This window comes from Leptodactylus fuscus, chromosome 3, assembly GCF_031893055.1.
Source record: "Leptodactylus fuscus isolate aLepFus1 chromosome 3, aLepFus1.hap2, whole genome shotgun sequence".
NCBI lineage: Eukaryota > Metazoa > Chordata > Amphibia > Anura > Leptodactylidae > Leptodactylus > Leptodactylus fuscus.
This window is the reverse complement of record NC_134267.1, coordinates 142,776,021-142,795,042: the sequence shown is the minus strand read 5'-3', so window position 1 is coordinate 142,795,042 and position 19,022 is coordinate 142,776,021. Positions and strand designations below refer to the sequence as shown.

General features: G+C 45.3%; 1 protein-coding gene across 1 annotated transcript in view; it reads right to left on the bottom strand.

Annotated features, from left to right (window-relative positions):
- Positions 1 to 18,179, bottom strand: part of ECE2 (endothelin converting enzyme 2) — a 61,139-nt gene extending 42,960 nt beyond the window's left edge. The window contains exons 1-2 of the mRNA XM_075268453.1: positions 18,001 to 18,179; positions 13,562 to 13,648 (exon numbers count right to left, since the gene is read on the bottom strand). Coding sequence (XP_075124554.1) covers positions 13,562 to 13,648; positions 18,001 to 18,033 — 120 coding nt within the window. The 5' untranslated portion in view covers positions 18,034 to 18,179. The remainder of the gene's footprint in view (positions 1 to 13,561; positions 13,649 to 18,000) is intronic.
- Between the last annotated feature and the right edge of the window lie 843 nt (positions 18,180 to 19,022).

Below are 19,022 nucleotides of genomic sequence, written 5' to 3'. Positions count from 1 at the left end.
CTAAAAAGCTGCAAGGGGTATGGTCCCGTATCCGAGAGAATCTGGTGCGGGCGTCGCACCAGGCTAAGGTCCAGGCGGATAGGAAGAGAGGGGAGTTGCAGTTCTTCCCTGGTGAGATGGTTTGGTTGTCCACCAAGAATATCAGGTTGAAGGTTCCTAGCAAGAAGCTGAGTCCCAGGTTTGTGGGTCCTTTAAGATCATCAAGATGGTAAATGAAGTGGCGGCGCAGCTGCAACTACCTAAAAGGTGGAAGATAAACCGGGTGTTTCATGTCTCCTTGTTAAAGAAAGCCAAGAAGGGAACGTCTCCAGTTAAAGTTCCACCAGTTTCTGAGTCCGGGGAGTATGAGATATCCCGAGTTCTGGATAGCAAATATGTTCGGGGGAAGCTACGGTATCTGGTGGCATGGAAGGGATACGGTCCTGAAGATAATTCTTGGGTTCTGGAGTCGGATATGTCAGCCCCCAGACTCGTGGAGAAATTCTACAAGGAGTTCCCGAAGAAGGATGCTCCTAGAGAATCCGGAGTCTTCTCCTTGAGGGGAGGATCCTGTTAGGAGTATTTTGTGTCGTGGGTATTGGTGCACACCTTCTGACTTGCTCGCACGCACTGTTGGTAGGCAGCTTGATTTCCTGGTTCATTAGTCTGTCCTCCCATTTGCACCTGGGAGGAGTGGTCTCTACTCTGTATTTAAACCCATGCCTCCCATGGTTCTGTGCTGAGTGTCGCTTTTACAGAGCTAGGCCTTAGCAGGAGGAGTAGGTGGTTATCTTGGATAGAGGAAGTTCCGTGGTTGGTTTTTGGGAGGTTTTGGGTGAACAAGTTGGTTTGTGTGTTTTCCCTTCTGTGTTCACCAATCCTCCCTCCGTGTATAATTGACTGTGTGAGTGAATTGCCTTATCCTTTGATTTCTACTCAGTTTCCCTGTGTTTGTTTCCTAGTGTACGGTTCCTTCCCATATTGGTTTGGGGAATCCTTTCCTACATGTTTCCTGTGTGCTGCTTGTGTTGTTAGTCAGCGCACACCCTTGTCAGTCCCTGTCAGTAGCAGCTTCACTTGTTCGTTAGGGGTGACCCCCTTTAGTCTCCAGTCCCTAGAGATCTTATAGGGCATTCCTTCTCCCACTTCCCTCTAGGCCTACGGTGTCAGTGAGAGAGGAGCTGTCGGGGTCAGGTTTAGCCTGAGAACAGCCGACCTACACCCGTGAGGCAGGGACCGGGTTAGCTAGTGGGAGTAGTGCAGGGCGAGATTCCCTACTGCAATCCCTTAGCCCCGTTGCAGCTACCTGGACTGACATAACAGTACACTCAGCCGGTAAAAAAAAAAAAAAAAAAAAAAAAAAAAGGAAAGGTTCGTTTGCATTATGACGGACCTGAAACAGTTGTACCAGGCGGTGCAGCAGATCTCCACTGAGATGGAGGGGATCAAGCTACGAATGGATGCCATCCAAGCTTCTGGCGTATCTCAAGTACAGCAGTTGGCTCAACACACAGCCTCTCAGGTGGAGGGCATACAGAGGCAGGTGAGTAGCGCCCCTGTGGGTCGGCCTCTGGAGCCCAAAGTCAGCTTACCTGAACCCTTCCGAGGTAAGAGGTCAGATTTTTTCCGATTTCAAAAGGACTGTCTTTTGTATTTCCGGCTACGGCCGTTTTCCTCCGGTTCTGAGGTACAGAGAGTTGGGATTATTATTACTTTATTGAGAGATGATCCCCTCATCTGGGCACATTCGTTACCAGCCGACTCAGCTTGCTTACTAACTGTAGAGGCGTTTTTCTCCACAATGGGGTTACTGTATGACGACCCAGACAGGGTACGCACGGCTGAGTATAACCTACGACGTGTGGTGCAAGGGGATCACGCTATAGAGAAATATTGCACAGAGTTTCGTAGGTGGGCAGCAGAAGTACACTGGAATGACCCCGCTCTACTTAGTCAGTTTGAGACAGGGCTCTCGGACCAGGTTAAAGACCATCTAGTTTCTCACCCTGTTCCGGGAGATCTAGATGAGGCCATGCAGCTGGCAATTAGAGTTGGACGGCGCCTCCGGGAGCGTGGAGACAAGAGTCCTGGGGGGGTTAGCCCTCCTCAATTCTCTGTTTTTGGAGAGGACCCGGGGGACCAACCCATGCAGATTGGGGCCACTGTGCGAAGTGCTAGACCCAAGAGTGAAGGGTCCCGCACAGTACGCTGTTTTGTGTGTGGAGGAATGGGACATTTAGCAAGGGTGTGCCCCTCCAGAGAATGGTTCGCCAAGGAGGGTAATAACCCCAGGTCTATTGAGAGTAAGGGGAGAAAACCTACTAAGGAGGGAGGTGTGCATATTTCCTGTACTCAGACTGCCGGGTTGACCCTTGATGGATGGGTAAATGGGCAGAAGTGCCGGATTTTGGTTGATTGTGGTTCGGCAGTCAACCTTATTGACTCAGAGTTTTGCGAGCAACTAAGGGTGAGTCCTTTGGTCTTGAAGTCTCAGATACCGGTGTGGGCTATTGATAAGACCCCTCTACAGCAATCTGTCATCTCCAAACAGGTGGAGGGTCTGGAGTTTATTGTGGGTGGCCACAGGGAAGAGATTGACTTGTTCTTGTTGTCTAAATTACCAGCACAAGTAGTGTTGGGGTGGCCCTGGCTGAAGCAGCATAACCCTATTATCAACTGGGAGACCGAGACAGTAGTTTCTTGGGGGCATGGGTGTAATGGTCGATGTCTGCCCATATCCGTGATGTCTTTGTCTATAGACAATTTGCCTCAAGAAATATGTGAGTTCAGGGAGGTCTTTGAGGAAAGGGCAGCCAAGACATTACCACCACATCGCACCTATGATTGCTCGATTAAATTTATACCTAATGCAGTGTTACCCAAGACAAGGTTGTACAATCTCACTATTCCGGAGAGGGAGGCGCTCAAAGAGTATATTGAGGGGAGTCTAGAGGTGGGGCATATTCGCCCATCTAAGTCCCCAGTAGCAGTGGGGTTTTTCTTTGTAAAGAAGAAAGATGGAGGGTTGCGCCCTTGTTTGGATTTTAGGGAGATTAATAAAATCACGGTGCGGAATCCCTATCCCATCCCGTTGATCTCGGATCTTTTCAGCCAGATTACGGGAGCTCGCTGGTTTAGTAAAATAGATTTACGTGGGGCGTATAACTTGCTGAGAATCAAGAAGGGGGATGAGTGGAAAACAGCGTTTAACACACCCCTAGGACACTTTGAGAATCTGGTGATGCCTTTCGGTCTAACCAATGCGCCCGCGTTTTTTCAGAATTTTATTAATGATGTACTAAGTGCCGTCATAGGGAGGGGGGTTGTGGTCTATCTGGACGATATACTCATTTACACCCCGGATTTGGAGACTCATTGGGAGAGAGTGAGAGAGGTTTTAAATCTCCTGAGGGTTAACCAATTAAGTGCTAAGCTGGAGAAATGTGTGTTCGCGGTCAATAAATTATGTTTCCTTGGCTATATCCTATCGGACAAGGGGTTCGAGATGGATCCTGAGAAGGTCAGGGCAGTCTTGGAGTGGCCGCGACCTGAGAACCTAAAGGCGGTCCAACGGTTCTTGGGATTCTCCAACTATTATCGCCAGTTTATTAAGGGATTTTCTGAGGTTGTGAAACCCATCTCGGACTTGACTAAGAAGGGGGCTGACTGTGCTAAGTGGTCGCCAGAGGCGCTAGCCGCGTTTGAAGAATTGAAGAAGCGATTCTCCTCCGCTCCCATTTTGAGACAGCCGGATGAGAGGTTGGCCTTCCGAGTGGAGGTGGATGCCTCCTCGGTGGGGGTGGGTGCAGTACTTTCTCAGGAGTTCGAGGAGGGTACGCATCCCTGTGCCTTCTTTTCTAAGAAATTCTCTGCCTCTGAACGGAATTATGACATCGGAGATAGAGAACTACTGGCAATAAAACTAGCGTTCGAACATTGGCGTCATTTCCTGGAGGGGGCCAGAAGGCCAGTCCAGGTATTTACCGATCACAAGAATTTGGTTTATCTTGGGTCGGCGAAGAGATTAAATGCACGGCAGGCCAGATGGGCTCTATTTTTTGCGCGGTTCCATTTTACCGTGACTTATGTGCCGGGTTCAAAGAATGTTAAGGCTGATGCTTTATCCCGGTATATGTCGACTGAGGAGGAACGAGAGGCTCCGGCCACTATTCCTGGGGATGGAGTGGTGGTAGCAGTATTGGGCACGAAATTGGAGAAAGCCTTGATCGAAGCGCAACACGCTGCACCTTCCAAGATACCTAGAAACAAGCTGTTTGTCCCAACTACTCTCCGACAAAGTCTACTGAGGGAGTGTCACGAGTCGGTTCTTGCTGGTCACCCGGGGGTTTCAGAGACCATGAGATTGGTGTCTAGGAATTTTTGGTGGCCAGGGTGGAGTAAGGATGTCTTGCAGTTTGTTCAAAATTGTTCGGTCTGTGCAAGAGCCAAGGCGTCGCATACCCGTCCCCACGGTCTTCTACATCCGTTAGAACCTCCTAAGGCACCTTGGACTCATCTGTCTATGGATTTCATCACGGGCCTTCCAGTGTCTAAGGGTTTCACGGTCATTTGGGTAGTCGTTGACCGCTTCACGAAAATGTGCCATTTGATCCCGTTTTCCAGGCTGCCATGTGCCAAGACACTATCAGGGTCATTTATTAAAGAAATTGTAAGGTTGCATGGTCTTCCTGAGGAGATCGTTTCGGACAGGGGTCCGCAATTTGTGGCTAAATTCTGGCGGGCTTTTTGCAGCAGGTTGGGAGTTACACTGTCGTTTTCCTCCGGGTTTCACCCGGAGTCTAACGGGCAAACAGAGAGGAAGAATCAGGATGTGGAACAGTTTTTGAGGTGTTTTGTTCGAGAGAATCAGAATAATTGGGCTGACTTTCTTCCCCTGGCAGAATTTTCCTTAAACAACCATGATTCCAACGCCACAGGTACCACACCTTTTTTTTGCTCCGGTGGTAGACATCCTGTTTTCGGAGTATTTTCTTCCATTTCGTCCCCAGTTCCGGAGGAGGAGCTATTTTCTAAAAAGCTGCAAGGGGTATGGTCCCGTATCCGAGAGAATCTGGTGCGGGCGTCGCACCAGGCTAAGGTCCAGGCGGATAGGAAGAGAGGGGAGTTGCAGTTCTTCCCTGGTGAGATGGTTTGGTTGTCCACCAAGAATATCAGGTTGAAGGTTCCTAGCAAGAAGCTGAGTCCCAGGTTTGTGGGTCCTTTAAGATCATCAAGATGGTAAATGAAGTGGCGGCGCAGCTGCAACTACCTAAAAGGTGGAAGATAAACCGGGTGTTTCATGTCTCCTTGTTAAAGAAGGCCAAGAAGGGAACGTCTCCAGTTAAAGTTCCACCAGTTTCTGAGTCCGGGGAGTATGAGATATCCCGAGTTCTGGATAGCAAATATGTTCGGGGGAAGCTACGGTATCTGGTGGCATGGAAGGGATACGGTCCTGAAGATAATTCTTGGGTTCTGGAGTCGGATATGTCAGCCCCCAGACTCGTGGAGAAATTCTACAAGGAGTTCCCGAAGAAGGATGCTCCTAGAGAATCCGGAGTCTTCTCCTTGAGGGGAGGATCCTGTTAGGAGTATTTTGTGTCGTGGGTATTGGTGCACACCTTCTGACTTGCTCGCACGCACTGTTGGTAGGCAGCTTGATTTCCTGGTTCATTAGTCTGTCCTCCCATTTGCACCTGGGAGGAGTGGTCTCTACTCTGTATTTAAACCCATGCCTCCCATGGTTCTGTGCTGAGTGTCGCTTTTACAGAGCTAGGCCTTAGCAGGAGGAGTAGGTGGTTATCTTGGATAGAGGAAGTTCCGTGGTTGGTTTTTGGGAGGTTTTGGGTGAACAAGTTGGTTTGTGTGTTTTCCCTTCTGTGTTCACCAATCCTCCCTCCGTGTATAATTGACTGTGTGAGTGAATTGCCTTATCCTTTGATTTCTACTCAGTTTCCCTGTGTTTGTTTCCTAGTGTACGGTTCCTTCCCATATTGGTTTGGGGAATCCTTTCCTACATGTTTCCTGTGTGCTGCTTGTGTTGTTAGTCAGCGCACACCCTTGTCAGTCCCTGTCAGTAGCAGCTTCACTTGTTCGTTAGGGGTGACCCCCTTTAGTCTCCAGTCCCTAGAGATCTTATAGGGCATTCCTTCTCCCACTTCCCTCTAGGCCTACGGTGTCAGTGAGAGAGGAGCTGTCGGGGTCAGGTTTAGCCTGAGAACAGCCGACCTACACCCGTGAGGCAGGGACCGGGTTAGCTAGTGGGAGTAGTGCAGGGCGAGATTCCCTACTGCAATCCCTTAGCCCCGTTGCAGCTACCTGGACTGACATAACAGAGACAAGAGGAGGGAGGGGGTTGAGTGTGTCGGGGCGGGAGGCAGAAATCGCCAAGGAAGTATGGGTCTTGCAAAACCAGAAACACTTATGAAAAGAGATTGGTAAACTCCGAAGATTCCTGGAACACTACCCACAGCCGCCAGATGGCATCGAACTTAGAGAAGGCTGTAGAATCCTCTGTGATCTAAACCTCCATCCTCTTAATGAGAAGAAACTCCTGTAGCCACTCCACCAATGAGAGGGTGGAAGTGCTTCGCCAGTGTCGAGGAATAACTGTTCTGACGGCTGTGAGAAAGTGACATGGAAGATCTCCCTCAACCTTGGACATCTTACTTGGGATGAGGGAGGGGACAGCCATTTGGGGAGAGGGAACCACATGGCAGACTTTTGTGTATAGAGAGAACACGGAGGACCAAAAGGTCTGGATCTCCCTGCACTCCCACCAAATGTGGAAGAGAGAGCCCACAGTGGCAACCACAGCACCAACAATTATCAGAGACAGTGGGATAAACCTTGTGAAGGAAGTTTGGGCACTGATACCAGCGGGTCAGGAATTAAAAATTTTTTTCCTAGGCACTACAAGGCAGCGGCAGTTTGTGAGCAAACAGGAAGGGGTGAGCCCAATCAGGTATGTTTCTTTTAAACAACATTTTTACAGTTGGAAATATGACTAAAGGTTTGCTCTTACACACTGTTTGACCTCCTCAGACCTCACGTACACTGTAGTGTACAACAGCTTTAAATGATATCATTTCATCCTATCCTACTTAGGTGAATGTTTGTGTGTTTGGATGTGTGTGGGTTTGAGTGTTTGGATGTTTGGATGTTTGTTCCTCAATCACGCTAAAACGGCTGAACGGATTTTGCTAAAATTTTCCACAAACATACTTTATAGTCAGGATTGAAACATAGGCTACTTTTCGGGAGGCTAAAGGACATAGCTTCTTGCCAGGAGGGTCACAAAACCAGGACAGATTACAGCAGCTCCACAATAACACACACTTCTTAGTAGTTCCACCCACAAACTCTGTATTGTCGCCTCTCAGGTAGCCCCTAACCTCACTGAATGACATTTACTGATATTTACAGACCTTTCAGACTGAGATTCGGGTTACATACTGCAGCAGCCTACCTCCCCCACGCTCCAGGAATGGCATGTTTGACGAAGACCAGCACAATACGCCCCCCCCCCTCGCCCCCACTCGGCCACGGACAGCAACTACACTGCAATAAAAGTGCCAGACGCACACTTCCTACTTACGCTCTGTTATCTGGGACGCGCCGTCTATTCAAGCCTCTAATGCACTCATCTCCCACCCGGCACTTACTTTGACAGTGTGACTTATTGCACTATCTTCCAGCTTTCCAGGCTCTCTGCACAGGTAGGGACAGCGTTCAGTGGCAAAACAAACACTGTTTGGTCAACTGTGACTCTACATCAAAGCAGCCCCCATCATCTCTTCCCACAGCCTTTCAACGCAGATGCACGGCACATTTCATTCACTTAGTTACTCCAGCCACTAGCACCTACACCCTGAATATATCCTAACTTCCTCCACGAAATGCAACTACTAAATGTGCCCCAATACATTTTCCCCTCAAGTTGGCATTTACAATGACCATTAATAAGTCCCAAGGACTAACGCTAACAGTGGCAGGAATACATTTTCACACATGGTCAGCTTTATGGCGCTTGCTCCAGAGTATCCAATGCCCAAAACTTACACGTCCTGGCCGAAAATAACAAATCATACAATGTCGTCTATCGAAGTATATTCACTTGAAACACGTCTGTCCAAAATAAACTATGGACATTTCAAAATTAACATATAACAGCTCAAATAATAAAGAACTTCAACAAAACACTCCAACAATTCTCTGTATCATTACATACTCAATATAACCTGGAGAATTTGCTATCCGCTCCACTTTTTCAAGTACGCAAACATTTAACAAATCTGTATCCACCCAATTCTCAAATCAACGCTGACGAAGTCGCGGGTAACAGCTAGTTGTGGATAATTTTATCCGAGTAGGACCCACTGTGCACTGTGGTGCACTATGGTGCACAGTCATGGCCATGTGAACATTTTTTTTTAAATTTCAAGACTGTAGATAATGTTACTTGGCCTTGTTCTATTATATTTTTACATTGAACATAAAATAACTCTATTATAAGACTTCTGGGTCTGAGGAGGTTATGTTGGTTTCATGTCCACCAATAAAGCTTATGACAATACAGTGACGGTCCTGAATGTGTTCCATTTTGTGTATTATAATTGCATTATACTTTGCCCTCTTTTGGGACTAACATTGTTGTTACAGTTTTTCCTGCATTTTAAATTAATATATTTACTTGTTAGTTCTACCAATGACAAAAACTAGCATCTGTGGACATCCCATCAAAAAGAGAAAGATAACTGTATGCCACAGTAATTTGACATTTTACTGATTGAAATTTTTCGCCATCCTGAATAGTTTTTGCTGTTCCACATGCATAGCTATACCCTCAAACATTTTCCCATCAGCATCATGATGTCCTGTTTTTAAGAAATGAGCTGTAGGGTTTTTTTAGGTATTATTTTCCCAAACATATAAGTAGATATTTCATTTCTATTAACTTTTATTATGGGTTCAATGCAGAAAAAAAAATTTTTGGATCATTTTCAATATTACTAGTGGGAAGACATTTACTGTTCCAGCTATGCCAGAAAACTGGTATGGATGGGCTAGAAATGGCCCCTTTGCCCATTTTTATGATAAAAATACACCACTATGCTCTTTGGATGGCGCTCCCACATTTTACAATAGTGGTTGGAATGGGCAGATTAAGGCGGGCCAGGGATACCTTGGCCGAAGAAATTTACTAAAACAATGGCGAACGGTAATGACAGCAAAAGGTGTGCAGAGGTGAAAATTGGAGTGAATTATACTTGAAATTTGTCAGTCCTGGACTGTCATGGATTTCCTTTCTTTTGTTGAAGCCTTTAAATAATTCTGATGCATCTTGCGCAGTCTTAATAAATCTTCCCTCTCCAGTGTGTTCCAAATATGTCCATGTTATTTACTAATTTTTTTATATTTTTTTCAATAAAATGTAATATAAAAATAATTAAATTGCAGTTGTTTTTTGAGCCATTATTTTTTTCAGTAAATTTCTAAACAACTCTTTGACATTAACTTTTTTTTAAATTATACTATACAGCCATATTTGTAAACTATTATTTAAAGATCTAAGTTTATTTATCTGGTCAAACAAGTCAGCCAGGGCCGCCATCAGGAATTTTGGGGCCCCATACAGCCTAAGTGTCTGCCCCCCCCCCCCCCGCCATTTTAAAACTACTTTAATTTGCGACATACCCATTATGTATTACATTTCCCTTTATTTAGCAGCTTTACAAGGCTTAATCAGATTCTATTTGCAGGTACAATCTGCTACATGTGACAGCCCCTATAGAGAGCCAACACCATCTATAAGAGCTCTCTTAATAAATCCTCAGGGCTTATTCACATTGCATTTTTGGCCTCCCTTGCCGGGATACGTTGGTAACCAGTCAGAATCAGCTGTCAACTTATCCCTGCACGAAGAACTGGCCATTAAAAAAAAAGGGGGGCCTGCAGTTCTCCGTGCAGGGATAAGTGGGGAGCTGATTGTGACTGGTTACCAATGTATCCCGGCAAGGGAGGCCAAAAACGCAATGTGAACACTCCTTTAAAGTGAAAGTCCCACCCCCAAACAGGCTGCTATGCTAGTAACATAGCCTACATCATTATTAATACAAAGCACACATACCTTTGGAGCTATTGTGTGCTTTGTAGTTCTCCAGCTAAAAACTTATATATTATATATTATTGCCCCAGTTCCCTCTCCGCAGTGCTGCACACCCGATGCCCCAACAATCCCCCTTCCCCCCCCCCGTCCACCTTCTAACATCTTTCCACTGCCCCCTGTACCCATACCTCCCAACTTTTGAAGAACCAAAAGAGGGACAAAATGTGCGGCACGCTTTGCGCGCCCGGCAAATTTAGCCCCACCCACTGTTATGTTGACTCCACCCATTCTCATTCATTTTTCATGTGCCCGCATACAGTATAATCCTCCTACAGTCACCCGTAAATTATATGTCCCCCCTCCGTCTCTCCCACAGCTTCATATACACCCTTCATCTGCCCCCAGTTTCATGTCTGCCACCCAATCTCTGCCCCCAGATTCATGTCCGCCCATCCATTTCTGCCACCAGTTTCATGTCCCCCTCCATCTCTGTCCCCAGTTTCATGTCCCCTCCATCTCTGCCCCCAGTTTCATGTCCCCTCCATCTCTGTCCTGTTTCATGTCCCCCATCTCTACCCCCAGATTCATGCCCTCCATCTCTGCCCCCCAGATTCATGTCCCTCCATCTCTGCCCCCATATTCCTGTCCCCTCCATCTCTGCCCCATATTCATGTCCCCTCCATCTCTGCCCCCATATTCATGTCCCCTCCATCTCTGCCCCCATATTCATGTCCCCTCCATCTCTGCCCCCATATTCATGTCCCCTCCATCTCTGCCTCCATATTCATGTCCCCTCCATCTCTGCCCCCATATTCATGTCCCCTCCATCTCTTCCCCATATTCATGTCCCCTCCATCTCTGCCCCCATATTCATGTCCCCTCCATCTCTGCCCCCAGATTCATGTCCCCTCCATCTCTTCCCCCAGATTCATGTCCCCTCCATCTCTGCTCCCATATTCATGTCCCTCCATCTCTGCCCCCATTGTCATGCCGTCCTCTCCATCACTGCCCCCATATTCATGTCCCCTCCATCTCTGCCCCCATATTCATGTCCCTCCATCTCTGCCCCCATTGTCATGCCATCCTCTCCATCTCTGCCCCATATTCATGTCCCTCCATCTCTGCCCCCATTGTCATGCCGTCCTCTCCATCTCTTCCCCCAGTGTCATGCCGCCCTCTCTCTGCCCCCAGTTTCACGTTCCACATTACACTGACTGACTTACCTTCTCCTTCGTTCCCTCGCAGCTCTCTGCGCGCCTCTCTCTCACTGGCGCACAGTTATAGACGTGATGTGACGTCATCACATCGCGTCTACAAGCCAGTAGCGGAGGCGGCGAAGCGAGGAGCTGACACAGGTCAGCTCCTCGCTTCAGCCGCATATGTGACAGCGAGAGAGGTGCACAGCGGTGAAGCAAGGAGCTGACCTTCAGCCATCGCGTCTAGAAGCCAGTAGTCGGCGGCGAAGCGAGGAGCTGACCTGTGTCAGCTCCTCGCTTCGCTGCTGCCGCCGGCTACTGGCTTTTAGACGCGATGTGATCACATCGCGTCTACAAGCCAGTAGCAGCGGCGGCGGCGAAGCAAGGAGCTGACACAGGTCAGCTCCTCGCTTCAGCCGCATATGTGTCAGCGAGAGAGGCGCGCAGCAGCGAAGCGAGGAGCTGACCTGTGTCAGCTCCTTGCTTCAGCCGCGTATGTCTTCAACTCAGATTTGCGTCCTCTGGATGCAGATCTGAGTTGAAATAGGACATACACAATGACTGCTACGGGCGCCAGGGGGCCGGCACACGGTAGCGGGCCAAAACCGGGCCCCCCCCCATTTTTCAATTTGGCCAGGCCCCTGACGCCAGTACCAGTAGTACTGGCCTATCGGCGGCCCTGAAGCCAGCTAAGATAGTACATTAGCTCTTTTTTAATGGAAACCAAACAAGTCTATCACTTACAATTCTAAGACCCAACTCACTGGTTTCATGTAGATATTGAACTCTGAAACACAGGGTATCATTATAACAGCTTTTCTTACCCTTTCCTCTAAATCTGATTCAGTGTATAAATTCTGTGCCGCTTTTAGCGCTGAGATCTCATCCCACTGTAGACCCAAAACTCTACGCCTGTAAGGGTCCATTCACATGGAGGAAAATGGTGAGGAATTTTCCACGTGGAAAAAAAGCCTCCCATTTCAATGGGTTCTGTTAGCTTTTTTTTTCCACATGGAAAATTGCACACCAAATTCCTCACCATTTTCCTCCATGTGAATGCACTCTAAGAAGCTATTTCCCAGAGACTTTTGTGTGTCCTCTGACCAATTAAACTTTGCCAATAGCTAGTTCATATCAAACCTTTCATTTCAAATCTGGAGAACACTGGCTGTCCTATGTTGAATTATTTGTCATACTTGACCCTGCCCCCATTATGTCCTTGGTCTCTACATGTCTCCTACTTTTTATCCTGTCTTCTATCCCTGGAAAAATGTATAGACCTCAGCCCCCATTCCATCGGGTCTGTAATGAATCTGGACCAAAATGAAATTCCTCTTTAAAATTTCAAACCCTAATAATACTAATATCTGCACCCATAAGCCCTCTATAGCCATGAAATATCAAACCACAGGGTATAAACTATTAAACTGATGGCACCAAGTTCCCTCCAACCTTTACTGAATGTAACCATCAGCTAACTCGGTTTGTTGGAGATGGGATAATTTAATAGCGTAGTATCTCCTCTGACACTTAGAAAAACTAGAAACAACTTCAGAGGCAGTTGTCTCACTTTACCAAGGATCCCTCTGCTTACTCTGTGGAATTCTGCCTGTCCACTTCCACACATTTACTGAGCTGGACACAGTAAAGATTAATTATTATTCTACACCAGTTTTCTGTTGTTAAACAGTTGCAAACCTAGGGTGTTTTTGCGGCGTCCACACCACTTTCCTGTAAAAGGGGCATAGTGAGGTTTTGTCAGTATCATTTACACCACTAAACATAGTCATAATGTGAAGCCCTCGGGTCCCAGTACAGAATTTGTATCAGCGTCCCCATTTACCATGTATTATCTATAATACAGGTGTTTTCTTATGTTGTAGAGAAGTTTTTGGACACCCTTAGGGCTAGTTCACATGAAGTTTTTTGCAGGCAGATTTTGACGTGGAATCTGCCTCAAAATCCGCCTGCAAAAAAGGATCCCATTCATTTGAATGGGAGCCACTCACTTTTTTTCCCGACTAGCGTTTTTTTCCACTAGCTGGAAAAATAAGCGAGATGCCCCTTCTTCCTGCGGATTCCGCGGCTGAGACAACTGCGGGGTCTGCAGCACGAGACTCCCTCCTGATTAGGCCCATTCATTCAGGCTTAATCAGGAGTGAAATACCATGATTGAATCCCAGTGCACTGCATCGGCATCTCAGTGCACACAGCGGAATTTGGTTTCCACCGCTGGCGTTTTCAATGCCAGCCTTTATAATTATAGTCCATTGTCTCTTACCTCTACTGTATCAGGAGATGAAGCTGTCTCCCCTGTAGGGTCCGGAACATCTTCATCATGAAATGTGGCGCGTTTGTAGTCGGACATCTGCAAAAGGAATACATACTATAATGTCGAGCAGCATTTGTACATAGTGTGAGGGCAAATGCAGCAAATATGAAAGGATTATGAAACAACATATTTGTTAATCTGATTCCTACATTTTAGTCAGAGAGTAAGAAGAATATGGGTCCCATTGTGTAGACCCAACAAATGAATGGTTGTCCAATGATTTCTAGGGAAAGCAGTGGTCAACCAGACCAACAAGTCAAAACTTATTTTATTTTAGGTCTAACAGAGACGTATGCTAAGTGTAAAAACTCAATAGTAGCAAAAAACATGACAACCATTTTATTAACAAAACCAATAATCAGCTAATTCCTGTGAAAAATCCTGGGAACCAACTATGGCTATCCAGGAACTTGCGTCTGGCCCTAGATTTTTACAGCCACTTCTTAACCTTTGAAAATAATGGCTGATCATGTAGTTGGGCTAAATCGAAATCAGAATTTTACATTTTTTAGCTTTTTCTTAATTTGAAATACTTTTATACCTATGCAACTGTATGAAGTATTGCTATTTGAGGGAATTGGTCTAATTTTAGCTGTTAAAGGGGTATTGCCATGAGAGTAAGTGATGATGCCATATTGCTAGACAATGCTAACACATACTGGTTGGTAGGAGGCTGACTAGCCTAATCTCTAATCTGATACTAGTCACCAGCTGTATAGCACAGACCCATTTGCTTATCTTGTCCAGTATGGACCACAGACATTGACACAAAACACATAGTTACCAGTTATTGTTGTATACACTGTGGTATATACAGTGCTGCAACATTTTTAATACTGAACTAGCACTTTAATTTACAGGGATTGTCCAGTTTCAGAAAAAAAATAAAAAAAAATGTATTGTTTGTATAATGAAAAGTTACAGCATTTTCCTATATACTTTCTGTATGTTTTCCTCGCTGTTCTTCTCTTCTAGATCTTTGCTTTCTGTCATTCTTGTTTCTTCCAATGGATAAAAAGCAATCCATGGTCATGTGATGAGGACTAGAGATGAGCGAACAGTGTTCTATCGAACACATGTTCGATCGGATATCAGGGTGTTCGCCATGTTTGAATCGAATCGAACACCGCGTGGTAAAGTGCGCCAAAATTCGATTCCCCTCCCACCTTCCCTGGCGCCTTTTTTGCACCAATAACAGCGCAGGGGAGGTGGGACAGGAACTACGACACCGGGGGCATTGAAAAAAATTGGAAAAAGTCATTGGCTGCCGAAATCAGGTGACCTCCATTTTAGACGAATAGTGGATTTCAAATCCGGGTCATATGAGAATGCGAACTTTGTGACTATGAGACAGGGATAGCTGTACAGGCAGGGATAGCTAGGGATAACCTTTATTTAGGGGGGAATGTTATTAAAAATAACTTTTTGGGGCTCTATCGGGTGTGTAATTGTGATTTTTGTGAGATAAACTTTTTCCCATAGGGATGCATTGGCCAGCGCTGATTGGCCAGAGTACGGAACTCGACCAATCAGCGCTGGCTCTGCTGGAGGAGGCGGAGTCTAAGATCGCTCCACACCAGTCTCCATTCAGGTCCGACCTTAGACTCCGCCTCCTCCAGCAGAGCCAGCGCTGATTGGCCGAATTCCGTACTCTGGCCAATCAGCACTGGCTAATGCATTGTATTGGCGTGATGAAGCAGTGCTGAATGTGTGTGCTTAGCACACACATTCAGCTCTACTTCATCGGGCTAATAGAATGCATTGACCAATCAGCGCTGGCCAATGCATTCTATTAGCGTGAACTGAGTTTGCACAGGGGTTCTAGTGCACCCTTGGCTCTGCTACATCAGATTGCTACATCTGATGTAGCAGTGCCGAGTGTGCATCAGATGTGTAGTTGAGCAAAACTGACTCAGCACTGCTAAGTCTCTGCATTCGCATAGGAATGCATTGGCCAGCCTTCGGCCAATCAGCGCTGGCTCTGCCGGAGGAGGCGGAGTCTAAGGTCGGACCTGAATGGAGACTGGTGTGGAGCGATCTTAGACTCCGCCTCCTCCAACAGAGCCAGCGCTGATTGGTCGAGTTCCGTACTCTGGCCAATCAGCACTGGCCAATGCATTTCTATGGGGAAAAGTTAGCTTGCGAAAATCGCAAACTGACAGGGATTTCCATGAAATAAAGTGACTTTTATGCCCCCAGACATGCTTCCCCTGCTGTCCCAGTGTCATTCCAGGGTGTTGGTATCATTTCCTGGGGTGTCATAGTGGACTTGGTGACCCTCCAGACACGAATTTGGGTTTCCCCCTTAACGAGTTTATGTTCCCCATAGACTATAATGGGGTTCGAAACCCATTCGAACACTCGAACAGTGAGCGGCTGTTCGAATCGAATTTCGAACCTCGAACATTTTAGTGTTCGCTCATCTCTAATGAGGACACAGGTTTACGGCTCGTTAAAAGACAGATGTCTGATTACTGTGCTGTGACTGTAAGGAGCTATGCACCTGTGCGTCCGTCACATGACCACGGACCGTATATCACATAACCATGGACCGTATATCACATGACCATGGACCGTATATCACATGACCATGGACCGTATATCACATGACCATGGACTGACTTTTATACACTGGTAGTAAACAATGAATCATAGCATGACGAGATCTAGACAACCATACATACATAAAGTACATTGGAAAATTGTGTAATTTTTCATTCTATAAAGTGTAATATTTATTTGCTTAAACTGGACAACCCCTTTCATCTAGATTTTAAAGAAATATAGAGTGTAATCAGAGTATAGAGAGGCCCTTAGGCTCCCGGGCCCTGTAGCGATTGCTACTTTTATACCCCTATAGCTACGCCCCTGAGTGTAATAATGGTAAAATAGCACAATTTATAGGAAAACTATCCGATCCTCATTTCTGCACACATAATAATGTAACTTGTATGACTATATAATGTTTGATACTTTACCCTATCTACATTAAAATGTAAAGATATTTAGGCATCTTATCAAAGATGCTGTAAAAAAAAACAACTAAATTTTACATAGGAAAAATATTGATATTCATCAAAATTATGCATTCTACATAATATTAATATATAGGTAATTCATCAGAAAACCAGTATCCAAGATGAATTATTAGTCACATTTTAATCTTTCTCTTACTGGAGCTTGTGCTGTTGCCCTGCATTTCTTTATTGGGGATTCCTTGATTTTTTTTTTTTTTGTATTTGGTGGGGATTGCCTGGTGCCTATTGCCTGGTGGCTGCCCTGGCCGGAGCTGCCTGAAGGATACAGGGAGTGAACAAATGGGAAGATATGTCATATTTTGTCCACAGTCTATGAGTAATAACACACATACTGGGCTCAAAGATGGCTGGTCTGCTGTCAGGTACCACTCACCATACATGTTACTTTGTTTTGCTGTGTTTTATAGCAGGAGATTGTGACGACTTCCTCCTGGCTGATATTATGATGGTGTTGTGAATGGATGATGACCTTTATATCAGTTATTGTATAACATTTAATAAAGATATTTATGAACTGAAAAGAAAATAGTAAAACAATTGCTGGAAGAAAGAAAACTGACATAGCAGTCCCTGTATTCTCAGCCAACATTGCTTCATGGTTCTAAAGCCATTAAAACAAGAACTGGAGCTTATTCTATTATGCACTATAGGTTTTTAAATAGTGTACAATATGGACTGACACATATAATACTCATATGATATTTCATGACCAGCTGCTGACAATACTACCTTAGAAAATGTATGAAGGTGTTCACAAGTAAATGTGACTCACTAAAAATACATTTTCATTTTATTTGTCGGCTTTACATTTTGTTCTACAGATAGGATAAAAACAATACATACACTTAGCATTTAGAATCCAGATTATAACATTATGTGTAGAACGTACTAGACAAATATAAAAGAATGGACGAAATGAAGAAACTTTTCAAACTGTCAAGAGAAAGCTCATAGTTCAAACAGAAGAAAATGTTACAGGCCTGTGGCCGTGTAGAGGATGATACTGATCCTAAGAAGACTTTACAAAGAGGAGGTGAGATGGACGCAATAGTCTTCCAAAGATAAAGATTACTATATATATTATCAAAGAATTAATGCATGACATAAATAGATGAGACAGACAGATTAATAAATGATCTCACTGATGTATGCGTGTTGCAAATGTGTATATTTTTATGTGAACACTAGGAAAAGGAAAGCTATTATTATACATTATGCATAAATCCACGCCTACATCAGTACATGTTACATATGGGCTAGTAGACACCTCCATTTGTACGTCAGTGTATATGGATGATCAGAAATAAATTAGTGTGCATCCAGTGTATATAGATCTCCCTTGACACTCACGCTGTTGCTGAGATTCTGAAGCGCAACGTTCATCCTGGTGATGATGGAGCAGCATCTACATGAGCCAAGCCAAGAAATCCAGAGCCATGCGCAGGAGCCAAGGGATACAGTGCCCGCTGCCCATCCCCGGATCACCCTACAGATCCTAGCTAGCCTTGGCAAACTGCAGGGAGATAAGGCCTGAGAGAGGGGGAGGGAGAGGCAGGGCGAAGGAGGGAGGGAGTGAAGCTGGGGCTGCTAACTGGGAACGCTCTGGTTACCATGACAAAACCCTATTGTATCCTTCAACAGGAAGGACAGGAGAGCATCAGATGTTACAGGGAGGGGGAAGAAGAAAAACAGACTATAGATAATTTGTAAAGAAGAAAAGAGTGCAGCTAGATTAAGAGGATGGAGAAAGCCAGATGACAGAAAAAAAAAAACAAAACACAAATACTACAGATAAAAAGATTGACGTAGTGAATCTAGTAATAACTGTAAGCACTTACCATGGTGATAAACTGTACTACAGCAATGCAAGCAGCAGCAGCCTTGTGGTGATACGCCAATGTACGTACGACTAGTAATTCTTTACCGTGCCTGGAACATGTATGCAACTAATTATAGAATTACATGGAGGAAAACAATAGCTTGTCTTCAGCATATTTACGTGTGACTCTAAAAAAATTAACATTTCTTACTTTTAGCTTTTATACTCTTGTAATTGTAGCTTGTGGGCATGGTAACCGCAGAGGTAACTTCTTTTACTCTACATACATTTTTTCTTTCGCACTTAGGAAAAAAATCACATATCATTGACGCTAGGTTCACACCTCTTCTCAAATTTCAATTCGGAATGTCTGCTTGGTGACCCCCAAACAGAAACCTAATCTGCTAAAAAAAAGTGGTTAACCTCGGAAACCTGTGGACCCATAGACTATAATGGGGTCTACCAGGTTTCCACCCAAAAAGAGCAGAAAAATGCAGAGAGAAAAGTCCTGCTTGTAGGGTTTTTCTCTCCGTATTTTTTGAGCGGAACAGGG